The sequence below is a fragment of the Octopus sinensis genome, linkage group LG6 (genome assembly GCF_006345805.1).
Source record: "Octopus sinensis linkage group LG6, ASM634580v1, whole genome shotgun sequence".
NCBI lineage: Eukaryota > Metazoa > Mollusca > Cephalopoda > Octopoda > Octopodidae > Octopus > Octopus sinensis.
The window spans coordinates 4,911,893-4,935,282 of record NC_043002.1 but is presented as its reverse complement, the minus strand read 5'-3'; the positions used below and the strand labels follow the sequence as shown (position 1 = coordinate 4,935,282).

Genomic DNA, 23,390 nt, shown 5'->3' with positions numbered 1-23,390 from the left:
CATGCCACTGCACGCACTGGAGACGTCGGACCGCGAACCATTAACTTGGACTTGGAAGGAGCGATCTGAGAGGAAGGCACCAACCCATCGTATAATATCCGGATGGAAACTATATGCTTGAAGCTTGACAAGTAATAGGCGGTGGTTTACCGAGTCAAAAGCTTTGGCAAAGTCCAATAAAACGATGTCAACAGCATCACTATCATCGGGGATGCGCGTCACCAATTCTTCCATTACTAGTAAGTTGGTCAAGCATGATCTCTTCAGCACGAAGCCGTGTTGGGAATCAGAGATAGAGGCTGTGTTTAGGAGGTGGAGCATCATACTTTTCTTAAGGATGGTTTCGAACATCTTGCTGATTATTGATGTAAGGGAAACCGGTCGGTAGTTAAGCGGGTCTTCGCGGCTCCCTTTCTTGAAAATTGGGCAGATTATCGCTGTTCTCCAGTCTGCAGGTATAACACCCGTCGCCAATGACATATTGAACGTTAAAGACTTGTTTTATTTATATTTCCTGAGCGCCATACTAATACAATTGTTTGTTTGTTTTCCACCTGCCTTCGTCTTTTGTCTATTTTCATAAAGCTTCCCTATACATACATACATACGTACACACATACATTCATACATACATACATACATACATACATACATACATACATACATACATGCATGCATACATACATACATACATACATACATACACACACACATACATACATACATACACACACACATACAAACATACATACATACATACATACATACACACATACATACATACACACATACATACATACATACACACACATACATGCATACATACATACATACATACATACATACATACATACACACATACATACATACACACATACATACACACACATACATACATGCATACATACATACATACACACACATACATACATACATACATACACACATACATACATACATACATACACACATACATACATACATACATACATACACACATACATACACACACACATACATACATACACACATACAAACATACATACATACATACACACATACATACATACATATACACACACATACATACATACATACATACATTCATACATACTTACGTACACACATACACACACACACATACATATATACATACACACACAGTTCAAGAAGCCATGGAAACAAAGCAGAGACTTCACTTCCAGTCACAATGGAATGGATTACGGAAACACAAACACATTGCTTCTTTCGTTACAACCACACATGTAAACATTTATACACACTTATGTTTGTATTTGTATGTGTGTATATATCTCTAGGTATGAGCTTGTTTGTGTGTGTGTGTGTACATTATAAATGAATACACAACATAGGAATCAGCCATAAGAAAGAGTGAATAAGAGTGCATCTCTCTCTCTCTCTCGTTCTCTCTATGTATGTATGTGTGTATGTGTGTGTGTGTATGTATGTATGTGTGTGTGTGTATGTATGTATGTGTGTGTATGTATGTATGTATGTGTGTATGTATGTTTGTATGTGTGTATGTCTGTCTGTATGTATGTATATGTATGTATGTATATATGTATGTGTGTATGTATGTGTATGTATGTATGTATGTATGTGTGTATGTATGTATGAATGTATGTATGCATCTATCTGTTTGTGTTTGCCAGCCTGTCTGTCTGTTTGTCTGTCTGTCTCTCTCTCTCTCTATCTATCTATCTATCTATCTCTATTTCTCTCTCTCTCACACACACACTCTCTCTCTATCTATCTATCTATATGGGTTTTGTTGTCTTTTCCTTTAATATATACCTTCTAACAAGGAACCCTAATGCAGATCCCTAGTTCCAGCCTCAGCTGTGAACTTGGAACCTAACAGATGACCAACTATAGCACTTACTCAGCATACCTATTCATTTAGATCACCAGTGAACTAAACCCATTCTATATACATATATATAAATATATATATACACACACACATATATATATTTATAATGTATGTGTTGTGTGTATGTTGTATCATCGTTTAGCGTCCGCTTTCCATGCTAGCATAGGTTGGACGATTTTGACTGAGGACTGGTGAACCAGATGGCTGCACCAGGCTCCAATCTCATCTGGCAGAGTCTCGGAGTGGTTGGCATTAGGAAGGGCGTCCAGCAGTAGAAACTCTGCCAGATCAGATTGGAGTCTGGTTTGCCAGACCTCAGTCAAATCGTCCAACCCATGCTAAGCATGGAAAGCGGACGTTAAATGATGATGATGATGATGATGATTTAGCAGAAGCAACAGAGTGACTCATGGTCTGGGAGATTCGCACTTACCAAACTAGTCTGATAAGTACCAATGCACAAAACTCTCGGAACTCTGTTGCTTATGCAAAATATTAATTAATATATTTATGTGCGTGTGTGTGTGTAAGGTAGAATATTGGCTACAATCATTTTATAATTACCTGAATTTTATTTCTATCTAAGGCATCCTTTGCACTAACATTTTTTATTGGTCATTTGGTTCTATTTTTTATGTTTTATTTTCACCTTGTTATTTATTTATGTTTTTTTTATTTGATTTGATTTTGATTTTGATTTTTCCAGTTTCAGCTAAGCTGTGGCCATGCTGGGGCACCGCCATTTGATTGGCCATTTTTTTTCAGTGGACAGCTTGTAGACCCATTTGTTTACTTCCTACAAACATTGTAAACTTTGTGTGAGGTAGCTACAGCCTGAGGATTAGCTAAGCTGCATTATCTTCATTATTACTTACTTAACAAACTTCAGCTAAATATGAAACGATTGTAGTGGATATTCTACCTGTTGTATTCTTTATTTTTTGGGATTTTATTCACGTTTTTAGTGGTGTGAATTGCTAAATCCTGAGTTGCACGGAGACAATCAGCTTATAGAAATTCCGTTTAACTTCAATACGAGAAGTATGCACCTTATGATCTTAATAAGTATATTTCTTGCATATTGACCACTTTTTGTCCTCTATGCTAGCCAGCTAATTGCTTGAAGCTTACTAACTTCCTACACTTGGATCCATGGATCATACTTATGTATTGATATATATATATATTTATATATAAAACACACAAGCATAATTAGGGAGCTTGTATATGGTCACACAACCTGAAAAATACATCATCCAAATATCCTTCACATCTGAAAAAAGACACATTGGACAATCTAGTTCCCAATATATAAATAGACCGAATGATTGATCAGAATTAACCTTGGTTAAACCACAACAAATATACATATATATGTCTGAAATATAAAAAAAACTTGGTCATTTTTATCAAACTTAGAAAGAATTCATTTTTTTAAAATTTCATCCAAACATGCTTAAATACTCTTTACTCTTTTACTTGTTTCAGTCATTTGACTGTGGCCATGCCGGAGCACCACTTTTTTAGTCGAGCAAATCGCCCCCAGGATTTATTCTTTGTAAGCCTAGTACTTATTCTATCGGTCTCTTTTGCTGAACAACTAAGTAACAGGGACATAAACACACCAGCATCAGTTGTCATGCGATGTTGGGGAGACAAACACAGACACATATATATATATACATATATACAATGGGCTTCTTTCAGTTTCCGTCTACCAAATCTACTTACAAGGCTTTGGTCAGCCCGAGGCTATAGCAGAAGACACTTGTCCAAAGTGCCACGCAGTGGGACTGAACCCAGAACTATATGGTTGGTAAGCGAGCTACATACCACACAGCCACTCCTACGCCTATATAGTTCACTAACATTTGCTTGAATTTACATTTTCCAGTTTTTAATGAAAATGTCATCATTTCTACTCTTGCTATCTTCAGGGTTATCAACCCAGTCGTTATAGAAGAGGCAGTAATTAATTCTCATAAGATTATTTGGATCGCTTGAAATAAAAAAGATTTCAACTTCTTCAATGTTAGAAATGTGAAATTTCTGCCATTTTCATCCAATTTAGAAAATAGGTGACTTTTGAAGATATACATTCTGAGATTGCCTGCAATCCTTTGATACCCTGCAGTATCAGCCCTTTTCTTTCATTTGGACAACACTGGTGGCTGATGCTAGCGCCGCCTTGACTGGCACATAAAAAGCACCCACTACACTCACGGAGTGGTTGGCGTTAGGAAGGGCATCCAGCTGTAGAAACACTGCCAGATCAGACTGGAGCCTGATGCAGCCCCCTGGCTTCCCAGACCCCGGTCAAACCGTCCAACCCATGCTAGCATGGAAAGCAGACGTTAAACGATGATGATGATGATGATGATGATGGTGGTGGCAGCAAGAGGGAAGATTTCCTGCATGGGCAACCATTATAGTACTGCATTACTGTTTCTCCCAATTCTCCCTCTCTTTTTATATTATCAACCCAGCCACTGTTTCCCCTTTCATATTTAATCCTTTTCTTCAGCTCATCCTCATTCATCTTCTCTCCCCTATTCCATGCAATGACCTTATTCAGTTTTCCCTGCGTATTCATACCTCTTTCTCCATTTCACCCTATTTCATCTTTCGTGATTGCCTTCTTTTCTACCCATTCTATTCATCATATTACCTGGAAAAGAAAGGCGACAACGTTGAGCAATGAGGACCCTTTTGTCTTGTGGAGCTTAGAGCAGCCTTTTTAGTGCTGGTGCCATGATAAAATGTACTCAATATCTCTCTATATATAAACGGCAAAATGTCTGTCTGTCTGTGTGTGTGTCCTTTATACAAATCCACAATTTTTCAGTTAGAGGGCTTGCACTTTCTATGATCATTCAAAACCGTCCAAGGGTGGTCGTGCACATCTTTACATTTCCCCAGTCACCCCGCAAAGCCATTAAAAAATCAATAGAAGTGACTTTTTTCTATTCAAAACCCAATCAAAATGCCCAAAACTTGATACGCCAATTGAATCCAGCTAGCTGTATGTGATTGGTCGGAGATTTGGACAGTACTCGCGTGTATGTGCACATGCACGCAGCTCTATATGCATGCACTAGCACTATGACCCGGCGTTGCCGGGTCATAGTGCTCGTACTCTATAAAGAGGACATAGAATAAGAAGAGAAAATGTAAGATTGAGAGGACCTTTTAGGCTTGTCTTGTTGAGGACATTACAACGTCAGTTGTGCTATTGCTATGATAGAATACACCCAGAACACTCTGCAAACTGGTTGATGTTAGGAAGGGGATCCGGCTACAGAACCAAAGTCAAAAATATAATGTACATATGTACATGTGCGATGTAATCCCTCCAACCCATCTAGAAGAAAAAGTATTGACTAGGACAATGACAACCTATCCAACCATTACCAGCAGGGAAAGTGGATTTAAAATCATCATCATCATCAACATCGCTTTCCATGCCAGCATGGGTTGGACGAATGACTGAGGGATGGCGAACCAGATGGCTACACCAGACTTCAATCTTGATCTGGCAGAGTTTCTACAGCTGGATGCCCTTCCTAGTGCCAACCACTCCGAGAGTGTAGTGGATGCTTTTACGTACCAGTCAGGCGACACTGGCAACGACCTCGCTCGAATCTTTTACACATGCCACCGGCACAGGGGCCAGTAAGGAGATGCTGGTAATGATCACACTCGAATGGTGTCTTTTATGTGCCACCGGCACGGAGAACTTACTGGGAGCTGTGCTGTCATATGTAATGCTTATATATTTACATTATTTCTGAATTAATCATGCAATATCTTGTAGCTTTGAGATTTCGATGTCATAACTGTTTATATTTAGGGTAGGTGTCAGAGGCTGGATCTGGCTGGTTCGAACATAGAACAGATGGAAATATTTGAGTCTGATATGGTTGGTTTAAGTGTTAAAGTGTCAATAATCAGAGACTTTCAGAATACTAATGGACTAATAACTTCATTTTCTAGAAAATGGTAAAATAAATTCTATGAGCAGTACTGACACATCTCCAACAAACATTACATGTACTATATACACATATATAAAAGGGAAAACAGTAATCGTGGCCTCTTCTGAAGGGTTTCTGAAACTGGAGTGAGAATCTGGGAAACCTAACCCAAATGTTTACAAAAGGGTGGACTCTGCTAAAGGTATCCAAGGTTCAGGAACTGGTGTCAAAAAAGGCAATGGACTATGTCCACCATTTAACAATTACAAGCCATTTAATAATTACAAACCAGAAATTACCTGATTATAGAGCAAATTTCTTGATCACTCATTAAGATGGAAATGAGAAAACAAACATGTAGACTTTGAATAATGTCTTCATAATTTTATTTATTTATTTATTTTTTACTGTAATAAAAAATATCAGAAAATATTCAGACTTGTTTCAAATGAAAATGAAAAATTATATTTTATTTTACATATGAATAATGAATAAAAACACATTTTTCCTCGCTTTTTTCACACATACACAAAATCACGTACACTTTACGATTTGAACTCTTCATGAAATATTCTGATGACATTGTCTAATGTGTTCATAAATAGAATGCAGGTCGTTGCTTTTCATAGCACATATGGGGCAAGGGATCTCATTAGACTTTGCATGTTGCCGATCTAGATGCAGATATAAGTGATCTTTGCGGTGGAAAGCTCTCTTACAGACAAAACACCGATGTCTTTTCTCTCTATGAAGCCACTTATGTCGTGACAAAGACGAGAGACATCTGAAAATTTTTCCACACGTCTGGCAGATAAACTTTCCTCTGGTGTTATTTGAATTGGTGGAAAGTTTGCTTGAACTAAGAACAGCAGGAACAGACTTTTTATTGCGTCCTGTGGTGGATGTCACTGAAAATAATAAAAAAAGTTATATATATATGTATGTATACATACATATGTATACATACCTATATGTAGGTATATATATATTATATATATATATATATATATATACATACATATATATAATATAGACATACATATATATATAGACATACATATATATATATATGTATGTATGTATGTATGTATGTATATATATATATAGACACATATATATATATGTATTATGTATATATGTATGTATCTCTCTCTCTCTCTCTCTCTCTATATATATATATATATATATATATATATATAATAATAATAATAAATATTAGGGAATAAATCCAAACTTACAGGGAAAAATCAAATTTAGGATTGAATCCAATTTTATAGTAAAATATTATATTATATTAAATTAGAGATAAAACCACTATTAGGCAAATCATACAATGAAAAACTTAAGCCAATACATAAGATTATTTAATTTATATTATTTAAATATATAACAAAATTATTAAAAAAATATAATTAATATAACACTACGATCGTTTCATGGCTGTTAATTTCTTTAAATTTTCGTTAGTTTTAACGACTGTCATAACTGGTGAGTTTTTGCATTTATTTATTTCTCCTAAATTTATATTCTTGACAGGAGCTTGTCAAATTTGTTATGTCAGAATGCTGAAGAAAGTGTCTTGCACTCTGTAGTTGTGACTCTTTATATTCCAAATATCTTTATATCTTTATATTCTAAATATCTTACAGATATCTTACTGACACTAAAAGATTGAAAGTCAAAGGTGACATCAACAAATTTGAATTTAGAATATAAAGAGTCACAACTACAGAGTGAAGACACTTTCCTCAGCATTCTGACATAACAAATTTGACAAGCTCCTGTCAAGAATATAAATTTAGGAGAAATAAATAAATGCAAAAACTCACCAGTTATGACAGTCGTTAAAACTAACGAAAATTTAAAGAAATTAACAGCCATGAAACGATCGTAGTGTTATATTAATTATATTTTTTAAATAATTTTGTTATATATTTAAATAATATAAATTAAATAATCTTATGTATTGGCTTAAGTTTTTCATTGTATGATTTGCCTAATAGTGGTTTTATCTCTAATTTAATATAATATATATATATATATATATAATAATAATATTAGGGATTATATCCAAACTTACAGGGAAAAATTAGATTTAGGATTAAATCAAATTTCACAGTATATAAATTAAATTAGAGATAAAACCACTATTAGGCAACTCAAGCAGTGATAGACTTTATCTCTAATAGGTTTTAACTCTAATTTAATTTATATATATATATATATATATAGTAAACAGTTAACAGGTCAAATTTAGAGATGCTCAATATAGAAAACACATCGTAGTGCTCAAATGATTTGAACTTAAGCTCTAAAATCTTAATCAAGGTCTAGGTCCCTGGGGGTAAAGAGTGGTTACAAGAGAAATCCAAGTGAGGTGATATGGAGATAGTGATGTAGATAAACAAGATTAGGCTTAATATATACAAATATACATACATATACACATAGAGATATATGTAGGGGCATATAAAGATACAAAAATTAAACATATTCGCAGGATAAACATGTATATATAAGCATATAAATATTTATATATATATTGACAAATAAATTTACTTTTACATGGGGTATAAGCAAAAGAGAAGACTATGGGAAGAATCCATAGTCTTCTAACTCAACAGCTGTTTCTGGGAGCTGAGAATTATGTAATAGTTGTAAAGTTCATAATTAGCATAGGGGATGGGAAAGAAATCATGGATATGGAACCAATAAATGGATGTATAGAGACAGTATAATACTGGCTTCCTTTGTCAGGAGGGAAAATTAGCAGATAGCAGTTCATATTGTGTTGTGAGAGATTTATATATGTATGTGTGTGTAACTATTGTATGTATGTAACATCATCATCATCATCATTTAACGTCCGCTTTCCATGCTAGCATGGGTCAAACGATTTGACTGAGGACTGGTGAACCAGATGGCTGCATCAGGCTCCAATCTGATCTGACAGAGTTTCTACAGCTGGATGCCCTTCCTAATGCCAACCACTCCGAGAGTGTAGTGGGTGCTTTTACATGCCACCGGCACTGGCAACAACCTCGCTCGAATGTTTTGCTCATGTGCCAGTAAGGTGACGCTGGTAACGATCATGCTCAAATGGTGCTTTTTACGTGCCACTGGCACGGAAGCCAGACAGTTGTGTGTTGTGTGTCTGTGTGTATATATATATATAATGAATGTGTAGTGGATCTTGCAAGCATGAAGTGGATTCGATCCACCATAGCCAAATTTAAATTGACACTGCAACAGAACTTTTAACACGGTGGAACAATGGGAACAATGGTTTTTCTGTGACAGCAGATTGCCTTTAGCTAGGCCGAAATAATGTCTTCACCACCTGGCCCTTGTAACCTCTTCTACTTCACCAAAAAACAGAATAGAGATAACAAGACCACCAACTAAATCTATTGTTCTCAATGATATATCTATCCTAGATAGTTATAAAAGCAAGAACACCCCAAGCAAAAATCAGTTAGTCACTTGGCGAATGTCAGACTGCTGTCACAGAAAAACCTTTGTTCCACCGTGGAAAAAGTTCTGTTGCAGTGTTAATTTAAATTCGGCTATGGTGGATCGAATCCACTTCATGCTTGCAAGATCCACTACATATGTATGTTTGTATGTGTGTATATGTATATTATACAGAACCCCAGACATACACATACAACATATAGATATGTAGTGAATATCATGAAAAGTGATGATGATATTTATTTTTTTTCCAATTATAATTCACTTCTCTCTTCTACATTTTGTTAATTATTGGTAAATACCATTAAGAGATTTTAGTAGTCTGAAATATCTTTCCTTGACAAAGCTTGCTCAAAATTCTACACAGGGCTTTCTAAGCATTCCTGTAACACAAGTTATTTTCAATATGTCCTCGTTTTAGAAAAACTTGAAAGATACTTTACCCAAGTATGTTTTGGCACATCAAGGATATAAAGAATATTAGTTTTAGAATACAGTGATGAATTCTCATCTATGCTTCTTTGTGTAGTTTTGGTAAGTATTGCTCTCTAACTACCAATGCTAATTTACTTCACTGAGAAAATGTTTATTAATGTCGAGGCTTCTAACAGCTTAAAATTTCTGAGTTTGTTAGCACTTGCAGAAAATATTTTCTGATTAAAGCATGTACATGTGTGTGTGTGTGTGAGTGTGTGTGTAAATTAAAGTATACACTATTATTTCAGTTGGTCTTTCCAGTCAGCTTTGTACTGCGTATTAAACAACTGGTTATTAAATAACAGCATGTTTAACTAACAGCACATACCCTTTAGAGATGACAGGTATAGAGAAAATTAAGGTGGCAAGCTGGCAGAAACGTTAGTATGCTGGGCGAAATGCGTAGCTGTATTTCACCTGCCGTTACGTTTTGAGTTCAAATTCCGCCGAGGTTGACTTTGCCTTTCATCTTTTTGAGGTCGATAAATTAAGTACCAGTTACGCACTGGGGTCGATATAATCAACTTTATCCGTGTGTCTGTCCTTGTTTGTCCTCTCTGTGTTTAGCCCCTTGTGAGCAATAAAGAAATAGGTATAGAGGAAATATCCAATACCCTGTAAAAAAATCAACTGGTAAGAGTGACTGAATAGGATTAATAATACTTAGACAAATATACAAGTGCAAACATATTTTTTCTGACTTATGGATTGTTAGGCTACACACACACACACGTATTAATAATATATGTGTAATCTCATACACACACACACACGTATTAATAATATATGTATAATCTCATACACACACACACATGTATTGATAATACATGTGTAATCTCATACACACACACACACATATATTTTTTAAAGTAATGAAGTTGTTAATGGAAGTTGATCATTACATCTCTTGCTGAAAGGTAAACATGACAACCATAATACAACAGGTGACTTGACATCCCACCTCTCCTCCGTGAACTTAGCCTACAAATGTTTATCTGCATTATTGTGCACTTATCTCAAAACACACATCGCATTTTATCTGCAATAACCTTTGGTACCTGGCAAGGCATAGCACTGCCACCATGGTTTTGTCATCATTACTTCTCTGATAACTCTTGTTTGAGTACTTCAACTACTTGTGTTATATTTCCCCTTTTATGGCTTAAATTTTTTCCTTCCGCTGATAAACATGATGAATTGCACCACCGAACTGTAAGTTCATACTGGATAAAGTAATTAGTCACGTAATGAAGAAAATTAAAGCGAAATTGATTTGAGCAGAGTCCATCTTTGAAGGTTCGTTAGAATGACTACCTTGAAATCACGGAGATCGCTAACTAAAAGGTGTCTACCTAGTTCCTGTCTACTCACAAGGCTTGCGAGTAGAGTCTATAACAAAGGGCTCTTATCCAAGATGTGCAGAGTGAGGGTGATCGCAGATTTTGAAATGACATTCTTATCATTTAGGTGCACCTGTGACACACATTTAATCAATGAAAACAAAGAAACGAGTACGCAGGCTTCAAATACATGGTTCATAATTTAATTTTTTTAATACAATAAAATATATAAAATAAAATATCCAGACTTGTTTGAAAATAAAATAAGCAATTACATTTTATTTTACAAACATATAATGAATAAATACATGCTTTTCTCTTTTCCACACACACACACACACACACACACACACAGAATTATGTACACTTTACAAATTTGCCATTCAGAAAATATTCTGGTGACACTGCCTTATGTGTTCTTCAATGGCATGGAGGTTACTGCCTTTCATAGCACAAATGGGACAGGTGATATCATTAGACTTCGCATGGCGCTTCAAATGAAGGTATAAGTGTTCTTTGCGATGGAAAGCTTTCTTACAGACAAAACACCGATGTCTTTTCTCTCTATGAAGCCACTTATGTCGTGACAAAGAGGAACGGCATCTGAAAATTTTCCCACACGTCTGGCAGATAAGCTTTCCTCTGGCATTGCTATTTGAATTATTGGAGAGTTTGGTCGAACTAAGAACGGCAGGAACAGACTTTTTATTGCGTCCTGTGGTGGATGTCACTGAAAATAATAGAGAGAATTACATATATATATATATATGATATATGATATATATATATGAGTATATACATACATACATACATATATATATTTATATATATGACTGTGTGTGTGCATATATATATATATTATATAAGATATATATACATATATTATATATGATATATATATATAATGTATATATATATTAATTACATATATATATATATATATCATATAATATATATGTTATATATTATAAATATATCATATATATATGTGTATGTGTTATATATTATATATACATATCTTATATATATATATCTTATATATTATATACATATATATCTGTTATATATATATATATATATTGTGCACACACACACACATGCAATGGGCTTGTACATGGCTTTTATGAAATGCACTCATGAAACATTAGTCAACTGAGAACTATCATAGTAGACCCATACTGAAGGTGTTGTACTGTTGGACAGAATCTTGAAAGCTATGTGACTGTAAAGCAAACTTTTAAACCATACAACCATGATTGTGCCTGTAACATTTTATATATATATATATATATATTGGCTGTGTGGTAAGTAGCTTGCTTACCAAGCACATGGTTCCGGGTTCAGTCCCACTGCGTGGCATCTTGGGCAAGTGTCTTCTACTATAGCCTCGGGTCGACCAAAGCCTTGTGAGTGGATTTGGTAGATGGAAACTAAAAGAAGCCTGTCGTATATATGTATATATATGTATATATGTATATATATATATATTATATATATATATATATATATATATATATATATATATATATATGTGTGTGTATATGTTTGTGTGTCTGTGTTTGTCCCCCCACCATCGCTTGACAACCGATGCTGGTGTGTTTATGTCCCCATCACTTTGCGGTTCAGCAAAAAGAGACCAATAGAATAAGTACTGGGCTTACAAAGAATAAGTCCCGGGGTCGATTTGCTCGACTAAAGGTGGTGCTCCAGCATGGCAGCAGTCAAATGACTGAAACAATTAAAAGAGTAAAAGAGTATATATATATTATTATTATTATTATTATATTTATAACTAATGTTTCTGAGAAATTATCCTCATTATCGTCAGTTATGGAACTTACAGGTAAAATAGAACCATTCTTTTGGAATTCATCTTTCAAAGGATATTCCTATACCATCTATATAGGAATATATTTTAAAACTTATTAATAATATTAAAGATTTTATTGTTATTTTAATATTAATATTTCTATTATATGTAATTTTCTAGATGGTGTAATTTAATTGTTCATTTTGAATTGATAAAAGGTGTTTTTTTTCCTAATTTTTATATATGTATATTGTCTTAGGGAAATTTGATTTAGTATTTCTAAATTGAATTTTTCCCTGTAAGTTAGGAATAATATTCCCTCAAATAATTATAATAATTATTATTATTATATATATATATATATCTATATATCTATATATCTATATCTATATATATATGCTGGGGCACCATCTTGTAGAATTTTAGTCAATTTTGTCAGTCAGTTTTGCCAAACTACTTGGTTATGGGGATGTAAGCAAACCAACACTGCTTATCAAGGGGTGATGGAAGACAAGCATAGACACACATACACATATACAATGGGCTTCTTTCAGTTTCTGTCTATCAAATCCATTCACAAAGCTTTGGTTGGCCCAAAGCAACAGTAGAAGACACTTGCCGAAGATGTATAGTGGGAGTGAACCCAGGACCATGTGGTTTAGAAACAAACTTCTTACCATACAACCATGTTCATATACAATTGTTAAAGTTTTCTTTGTAAAAATAAATCTAATGTTTCGTTTTGGGATTTGGTTTGCAAGATTCTTTATATGAGTTGGTGTGTTGAAGCATATTCTGTTGTCTTCTGGGGAGAGTCATTCTCTTTTTGTGCCTTATTATGTAACACACTCACCAGTAAAATTTCCACTTTTTTCTTATTTTTATTGTCCTAAAATTTCCGTTGCGTCTTGCAACCTTTTCAATAGTTTTGACTCTGTGTGTTACATAATAAGGCACAAAAAGAAAATGACTCTCCCCAGACACAACAGAATAAATCTAATGATTTTTCAGTTAATGTTTGAATGCCTTTATATAACTATACATATAAAACACATGAATACACACACACACACACACATATCGTAAAGTTTCATCCAACTCACAATAGTATGGAGAAGTGGACTGATGATTATGGCATTTATACATCATCATCATCATCATCGTTTATCCGCTTTCCATGCTAGCATGGGTTGGACGGTTTGACTTTGGGCTGGCGAACCAGATGGCTGCACCAGGCTTCAATCTTGATTTGGCAGAGTTTCTACAGCTGGATGCCCTTCCTAACGCCAACCACTCCGAGAGTGTAGTGGGTAAATGCATATATTACCAAGAGACTACCTGCACACTTCACTTCATTATTTCTTATGGTCTACTCTATTGTAACAACACAGCAATTATATTTAGGCTATCTGAGACCACGTGGCATCAATAATGATGGCTGATTGTAGTATTTTATATATAAATAAGGTTACATAATAATCACACATACAAACATTCACATACTTCCCTTGTATACACACACACACACATACACACATATACTCATACAGAGTTGAAACACTGATTTTTTTTCACCCCTTCCTTTCTTTCATTGCTATTACTTTCTCTCACTCCCTCTCAGTCAGGGCGATAACTCTCACTATTTCTCCTTCACTGAATTACTATTTTCTCTCCTCCTCCATGTCAGGCATGATTGTGAACAAATATATATACATACAAATATAAAACAAGACACTATGCCCATTGCTATATTAGGAGATATCAATGCCATAATGTAAACCAATACCAGTTGTTTGCCTGTTCATATGTTCATTCTTCTTCTGTACCTGTGTCTCTTCAATGATAAGCCACCTAGAGCTAATCATTGCTAGGTAGATATAACACCAATGCTTTTTGTTTTAGTCACGGTGCAAGTCAGAGTTTTAGGTGGTAAGTCAACTCGAGTCCTTTGCATGTGTATATATGTATTACATTACCTCATTAGATGGAATATTACCCAAACACTACATAAATATATATACATGTGTGTGTATGTGTTGTGTGTATTTATAACAGATGTATTGTATACACAACTGTGTTCAATATTTATCATTTTTGTCAAGGTTTCTTTCCACATCTTCCAGACATCATACATTTTGTTTGAAACAATAGTCCTAAATCCATCATGGATGTGTCTAGATCTTCATAGTTTCATCTTCAAGATGAGATGAAGTTGGCATGTGTTTTTTTTTGTACAGGGGGAGGGGTCTAAATGTCTTTCTTAGAAAGGATTTTACCACTGACACTATATACGATGGCATTCATTGTCCCATGTGCGTATACAATCTACAATATATGCACAACACTAGAATTTCAAAAGATAATACCTGCTATTCAAAAGTGAAATAAATAATATCCAATTAGAGTGAGAAGCACACTAATAGGAATTCTTTATTTCCACTTCAGTGAAGAGAATTTTTCCAAGTACATAGGGTTTGTGGGTATTCTGAAAATACCTCACGAAGTGACGACTGTGCCCTGCATAATCATGGGTTGTTCTTTGGCAAGGTATAGCACCTGTTCAGCCATTCTGCCAGAGATACAGCAGAGTCACATGACTGCAACATGATAGATTGTGAAGAGGCGGCGAGCTGGCAGAAATGTTAGCACGCCGGGCGAAATGCTTAGCCGTATTTCGCCTGCCACTACGTTCTGAGTTCAAATTCTGCCGAGGTCGACTTTGCCTTTCATCCTTTCGGGGTCGATTAAATAAGTACCAGTTATGCACTGGGGTTGATGTAGTCGACTTAATCCATTTGTCTGTCCTTTCTGTGTTTAGCCCCTTGTGGGTAGTAAAGAAATAGATTGTGAAGAGGCAGCAGAAGAGTTCAACTGAGCCAAAGGTGCTTCTCACATTGATACTGAGTGGAGGAATCTTAGAAGATCGACAATCAGGGCTACTAAGCTCTATCAAGAGAATAACTACAACACATCCATGGTTCCATGGTTACTTAATCAGCTGATGAAAGATGTTGATCCTGTCATTTCTTACCACACACGAACTTCTCCATTGGACTCTCTATCTACCCTTTACGGATTCTCTTTCGGACATTTACCCTCCGGCTGCACCTCTCCTACCTACGGATCACTGTGGACTCTACTCTTAATGAAAGATTCACTATGACTCCAGCCCCCAATTCAAATTCATAATAATGGAATTAGATGGTGACATGAGTCATGGGAATCTGCGAAAGCAACACAACCAAAGAACATACAGACAAAACATTAAAAACAGAAATGTACAAACAAAACAAACCCCTTCTACTCATAATCATCATTTAACATCCGCTTTCCATGTATATACTCTAGCATGGGTTGGACAGTTCGACCGGGGTCTGAGAAGCCAGGAGGCTGCACCAGGCACCAGTCTGATCTGGCAATGTTTCTACAGCTGGATGCCCTTCCTAACGCCAACCACTCCGTGAGTGTAGTGGGTGCTTTTTACGCACCACCGTAACAGGTGCCAGGCGAGGCTGGCAACGGCCACGATCAGTTATATCTCAAATAATTATACTTTTCACACAATTGCTAAACAATTAGGCAATATTATCAAAAATACACAGTAAGAAAGGTGTGGTGAGTAGATTACTGTGTTGGCAGCGTTTATTTTTCATACTAAACTTTTCTATGGAGTGAATTCATAAATTTTAGCTGCCTCTGCATTTATAAATGAATCAAATTTATCAAATACATTTGTAAGTCTTAAACATCTGTTGTATTTATACAACCTCTTATGGACAATTAAAGATGAATCAAATGTCATATACTCACATCAGTTTTCACTTATTCATCTCTTAACTGACTGCTGTCAAATTGTAATTAAAGCCACTGTTATCAGATTGATTTGAATATTTGACATATTTTTGGCAGTTATTTTTACTAAATAAATCACTGACATATCAACAGGGTTTACTGAACTTTACTAAGGAGTAGACTGAAACAAAAACGTGTAAAATATCGAAATCAGTTTACCTGATTTTGTTATTAACCTAATTAACAGTAGCTTTAACCTTTCGTTTTTGGATTTAGTTTGCAAGATTCTTTATATGAGTTCGTGTGTTGAAGCATATTCTGTTGTGTCTAGGGAGAGTCCTTTTCTTTTTGTGCCTTATTTAACACATTCACCGGTAAAATTTCCCCTTTTTTCTTATTTTTATTTTCCTAAAATTTTCGTTGCGTCTTGCAACCTTTTCAATAGTTTTGACTCAAAACTATTGAAAAGGTTGCAAGATACAACAAAAATTTTAGAACAATAAATAAATAAGTAAATAAGTGGAAATTTTACCGGTGAATGTGTTAAATAAGGCACAAAAAGAAAATGACTCTCCCCAGACACAACAGAGTAGCTTTAACCTTTTAGCATTTAAACTGGCCATATCCAGCCCAAATATTCTACCTGTTTTATATTCAAATGGGCGATATCTAGCCTCTCACACCTACCCTACAATGTCATTCTAAAAAAATACAAGCACATCACTGAAATCTCAAAGCTAAGAGATAATGCGTGATTAATTCAAAGCAATGTAAATAAATAAGCACTACATTTGACGGAGTAATTTGAATGCTGAAGGGTTGGGTTGAATAAATTTCACAGTGGTTCGTTAAGAGGAAGGTAAAGTGATTGGCAATGAGTCTATACAGCCTCACTGCTTACAGGAAGGTTGGATAAACATGAAAGATGCTTATGACTCCCTTTTACTCTTTTACTTGTTTCAGTCATTTGACTGCGGCCACGCTGGAGCACCGCCTTTAGTCGAGCAAACTGACCCCAGGACTTATTCTTTGTAAGTCTAGTACTTATTCTATCGGTCTCTTTTGCTGAACCGCTAAGTTATGCAGACGTAAACACACCAGCATCGGTTGTCAAGCGATGTTGAGGGGACAAACACAGACACACAAACATATATATATATACGACAGGCTTCCTTCAGTTTCCGTTTGCCAAATCCACTCACAAGGCTTTGGTCAGCCCGAGGCTATAGTAGAAGACACTTGCCCAAGGTGCCACTCTAATATATATAATAAATCTAATTTATTTATAAATACAATGATATCAAAAATCTATGGATTTACTCCACAGTAAAGTTTAGAATGAAAAATAAACACTGCTGATAGGTCAGTAATTTACTTAATAGTAACAGCCAAAAATGTATAAAATATTCAAATCAGTCCACTTAATTAAGTTATGCCTAATGACACTGGCTTTAAATACTTTTTGACAGTGTTCAGTTAAGTGTAAGTTAAATGAGTACCAATGGAATGTAACAACCAATGGAGCTCTCACAGTCTCATCCGACCCTCACAATATGGATTTGTCCCTAACTCCAGCTGCAGTGACCAGCTTGTGGAGTTCCTTGAGGACATTACTCAGATTACTGACAGTGGCTCATGGGTGGATGTTGTCTACCTTGACTTTGCTAAGGCTTTCAACTCTGTGCCACACAAAAGGCTTATGGTGAAACTCTCTGCAATGGGTGTGGGGTATGACCTTTTTAACTGGTTGAAATCCTTCATCCTCAGCCGAAAGGAGGTAGTCACAGTTCTAGGACAGCACTCTACACCATATGAGATGTCATCGGGTGTACCACAGGGATCTGTCCTTGGTCCCCTCTTGTTTGTGGCATACATTAACGACATAGATGCCAATTTAAAGAATGCCACAGTATTGAAATATGCAGACGACATCAAGCTGTACCTTGAAATCAAGAGGACAGATCCTGATGTCTACAACTCTTTCCTGCAATCAGACCTAGACACAATGCAGCAATGGATCACAGACTGGCAACTGAAACTGGCTGTGGACAAGTGTACCACCATGCATTTTGGGAGAAAAAACCCTGCGTTCACATACTCCCTCCACACACTGATATCAAGAAATCCTCTTGCGAGCGTGACCTAGGCATCACTGTCAGCAGTGATTTGCGTTGGTCAAAGCATATCTCTAAGATTGTCAGGAAGGCCGAGGGTGTCTTGGCATCACTCAGCAGGTCTTTTGTTAGCCGCTCTCCAGCCATCTATTTAAAACTGTATACAGCTATGGTACGACCACACTTGGAATTCACATCATCAGTTTGGAACCCCTATCTTGCACAGAACATTGACCTCCTGGAATCTGTCCAGAGACGTGCAACCAAACGCATACCCTCCATCAGACACCTACCATATTCTGAGCGCCTTGTTTCCCTGGGCATGGATTCACTGAAGCTCCGGCGTTTGGCGACGGACTTGGTAAACACCCACAAAGTTATCAACCACCTCACCAACAACAACACTGAACACCTTTTTGATCTCCATGTGTCTAACACACGTGGACATGCCTACAAAGTCAGAAAACAATACAGCTCCCATGACTTTCGGAAACATTTTTTCACGCTCAGAGTTGCTGAAGCATGGAATAAACTGCCTGCGTCAGTTGTTGACTGCCATGACACTGCATCTTTTAAGGCCCTCATGCTTTCCGAAATCCGCCGAAACTACACCTGATTATATATACACTTTAGATGAGTTGTAGTGCACCTGAGCACTGTACACAATTATTATTATTATTATTATTTAACACTTGAAACTAGAGCCCAGATGATCTCTCTTTTACTGTCCACAATAAACATGACAAATATCTACAACTGTCTAATCAATGTAATACATTTAATTAACTTTTAAAACCCATGTCAGCAGGGAAAATGGATGTTAAATTACGATGATGAAATTATAAATGCAGTGACAGCTAAAATCTATGGATTTACTTCATAGTAAAGTTTTGTATGGAATGGCATAGTATATAGTTATCTGAAGAGTTGCAAGAGATCTCTGAAGATAGCAATGGTGTAGGGAACATCTCTATCTTAGATGGGGAAATTCTGTTTGCCAATACTTCAGTGTCGGAAACAATAGAAGCTATATTAAAAAATGTATACAAATACCTAAGGATAAAACCATTCATCATACCAGCTAACATACTTAAAGAAGCTGCTAAAGCATTGTAAATATATTTATTTCTTTACTACCCACAAGGGGCTAAACATAGAGAAGACAAACAAGGACAGACAAATGGATTAAGTCGATTATATTGACCCCAGTGAGTAACTGGTACTTAATTTATTGACCCCGAAAGGATGAAAGGCAAAGTCGACCACGGCGGAATTTGAACTCAGAACATAGTGGCAGACGAAATACCTATTTCTTTACTACCCACAAGGGGCTAAACACAGAGAGGACAAACAAGGACAGACAAACGGATTAAGTTGATTATATCGACCTCAGTGCGTAACTGGTACTTAATTTATCGACCCCGAAAGGATGAAAGTCAAAGTCGACCTCGGCGGAATTTGAACTCAGAACGTAACGGCAGACGAAATATGGCTACGCATTTCGCCCGGCTTGCTAACGTTTCTGCCAGCTCGCCACCTGTAAATACAGCAGTTATATGGATGTTATTCTCGCCATAACCATACTGCAAGATGCTGGTAAATTAAAAGAAGACCTAGAAAACAACTCTGTACAAAAATTCAACAACCAGAACAGTAGAAATCAAATCTGACAATACAATGTTCCATTTCTTGGCATAAACATGCAGATACAAATCAACAAATATATCATATAGGGTGACCTGCTGTGCTTGAGGAGACCTATTGAGTCAAGTACATCAACATCAAAAATCAATTGGAAATTGTAGTTGTGATACCTGTGCCGGTGGCACGTAAAATGCACCATCCAAACGTGGCCGATGCCAGCGCTGCCTTGACTGGCTTCCGTGCCGGTGGCACATAAAAAGCACCCACTACACTCTCGGAGTGGTTGGCGTTAGAAAGGGCATCCATCTGTAGAAACACTGCCAGATCAGACTGGGCCTGGAGCAGCCTCCTCGCTTCCCAGACCCCGGTCGAACTGTCCAACCCGTGCTAGCACGGAAAACGGATGTTAAACAATAATGATGATGATCGTGTCTGATTAGACTAACAAAAAATGACAGAGGTAAAATCCTTACTTAGAAAGAAGCATTTAGATTCTCTTCCAGAAATGAAGCACTAAATAACGAAATCTCCTGAACAAACACTAGTTAACCACAGGCCTTCTAACAAACTGACAGGCCAAGCAACAGAACAACACAAGAAGAAACACTGCTACAAATATATCAGATACTATGCTTATTAAAAATATACTAACCACATATAAAATACATCATTTCAATGCATATTAATAAAATGGATGTAATCATAGAATGGATGAACACATCATCAAAATCTTTGTAAAACAGAATATAAAAAGCATTAACCCTTTTGTTACTGTATTTATTTTGATATGCTCTGTGTTTCTTTCGATTACTTCAAATATAACAAAGAATTTAGTAAAATAACATAGTTACCGTTCAGCTAGTATTAGGAACATAAATTATGATTAAGGTTTGGTGGAAGATTTTAATTCAAAACTTATGAAAACAAGACATTTGTACTGAGAGCCAGAAGCGGTTTCAGCCAGGTTGGTAACAAAAGGGTTAAGCTAATTGATAAATGAACACTAATATGTATTTTAAGATGCTAAAATATAAAAAAAATACCTTCATTTTAAAAACAAACCACAAACAAGTAAAGCTGCTAATGAGCTGCTAATAATTAATATCATTTATAAATCCGATTGCTAACATGAAAGTTGTAAACTTCATGATTCCAGCAGTTATGTTGGCCAAACCAAAATGATATTCACCTGGCAGCTAACCATGCATTTACAAGGAACAACTGCAGTGTACTATGCCACATTAACATGAAATAGAACGATGTAGGAAAAAATGAGTGAACAGCACATGTATACTCTAGAGAATTCCCCACTAAAACAAATAATTAAAAATAAAAGTAATGGTTTTAGCTAAACACAATGTTAAAATATACAGTCAGACAAAAAGAATTCCTGGCTGATGACTTAGCTGTATAACTCTAATAGATAAAATTCAACAGCCATCACATGGGCCCTGTCAGCTATAAAGAGGCAACAACACACACCAATATCACTTCATTCTGAAGATGAGGCCTTGAAGGTTTAGAAATATTTATAATGGATTTAGGAACTTTGCTGTTTACTGTTCCAAACAAACTATAATGAGCTCATACAAAAATACAAAACCCCTTGGTGGGAAAATGTCAACTAAAACATGTAATGTATTCAATACACATGTAAAAGAAGATGTTTCTCTCTCTCTCTCTCTCTCTCTCTCTCACATGTACATACACACATACATACGCACACATGCACACAAACATATGCAAACACAAGCACATACACACACACATGCATGTGCACACACACACACACACACACACACACAGTCTATCCATATCAACAGCCAGTGAACATGCAGACATCCAAGAACATTCCGAGCTCCAATCCTTACCTTTCCTTACGTTACAGTTCTGCAGATTGATGACTGGAATTTGGTGTAGAAACATTCTGCCGGTAAGAGACTCTACTGGCGGCAAAGCTGACGACTGCTGCTGCTGCTGCATCATATGATGCTGTTGCTGCTCTCCTAGTTGTGGTTTCTGTGACATCATAATGTTATCCGTATCCTCCTCAAGAATCTTACCATTTAAATCAATCGTTATAGTTCCTTTAGACTGAGTAATGTTACCTTCACAACCAATGCTTTGATTCACATCATTTTGGTTCATTTTCCCCACAGACCCCAATATGTCGTACTGAGTGGCACAGTTACTCTGAAGATTAACTTCTTCTTCGCTAAAAGACGAAAATGGTTCAGCTTTTATCTCGACATCATAGTTTAAATTCATTTCTTCCTCGAGATTCATACAGTCTTTTTCTAGGTTTGCCTTTTGGAAACCATTCACTGACGAGGAATTTAGATTGTCTGAGGAATGAATTTCAATCCTATCGATTGTTCTTTGATTGTTTTCTTCTACTGCCATGGCATGATGGAGTGGAATTGTCATATTTGGAGCAAGTTCATTCTCGTTCCTGTAGCTGTCTTGTCTTTTGGGTAAATTGAGAAGGGATGAAGAAACTGAAGGAGATGATGATGGAAATTCTTGGATTTGGATTTCAGGAGATGATAAGCACGATGCTAATGATGATGTTTTTCTATTAAAATTGTTGGTAATTGGATTTGGCAAAAAATTTATCTGAGGCTGGTTATTATGAGGTTTAGAAGAAGTCTCGCCAGGGAACATAGCTGATTGGTTCATGGCCTGAAAGGCATTATCTTCATCTTTGTTTTCATTGGTCACATGAGTCAGTTTTGGTATTCTTGTGGTCTGAGAGCAGATATTGTCTGAAAGCCATCGTGGAGAAGAGATGCCAGTTTGATCTACAATAGAATACATATACATGTATAAATATAAATACACAAAGTTTTATTCTTTATTCTTTTACTTATT

General features: G+C 36.0%; 1 protein-coding gene across 3 annotated transcripts in view; it reads right to left on the bottom strand.

Annotated features, from left to right (window-relative positions):
* Positions 1–6,310: 6,310 nt before the first annotated feature.
* LOC115213480 (zinc finger protein MSN2) overlaps positions 6,311–23,390 on the bottom strand; it is a 47,744-nt gene continuing 30,664 nt past the window's right edge. For 2 of the 3 annotated variants that reach the window (XM_036503601.1, XM_029782472.2), the window contains exons 4-5: positions 22,391–23,320; positions 10,308–11,889 (exon numbers count right to left, since the gene is read on the bottom strand). In XM_036503601.1, coding sequence (XP_036359494.1) covers positions 11,543–11,889; positions 22,391–23,320 — 1,277 coding nt within the window. In that variant the 3' untranslated portion in view covers positions 10,308–11,542. Of the gene's footprint in view, positions 6,777–10,307; positions 11,890–22,390; positions 23,321–23,390 lie in introns of those variants that run through there. The other variant, XM_029782473.2, reaches the window with a different exon arrangement.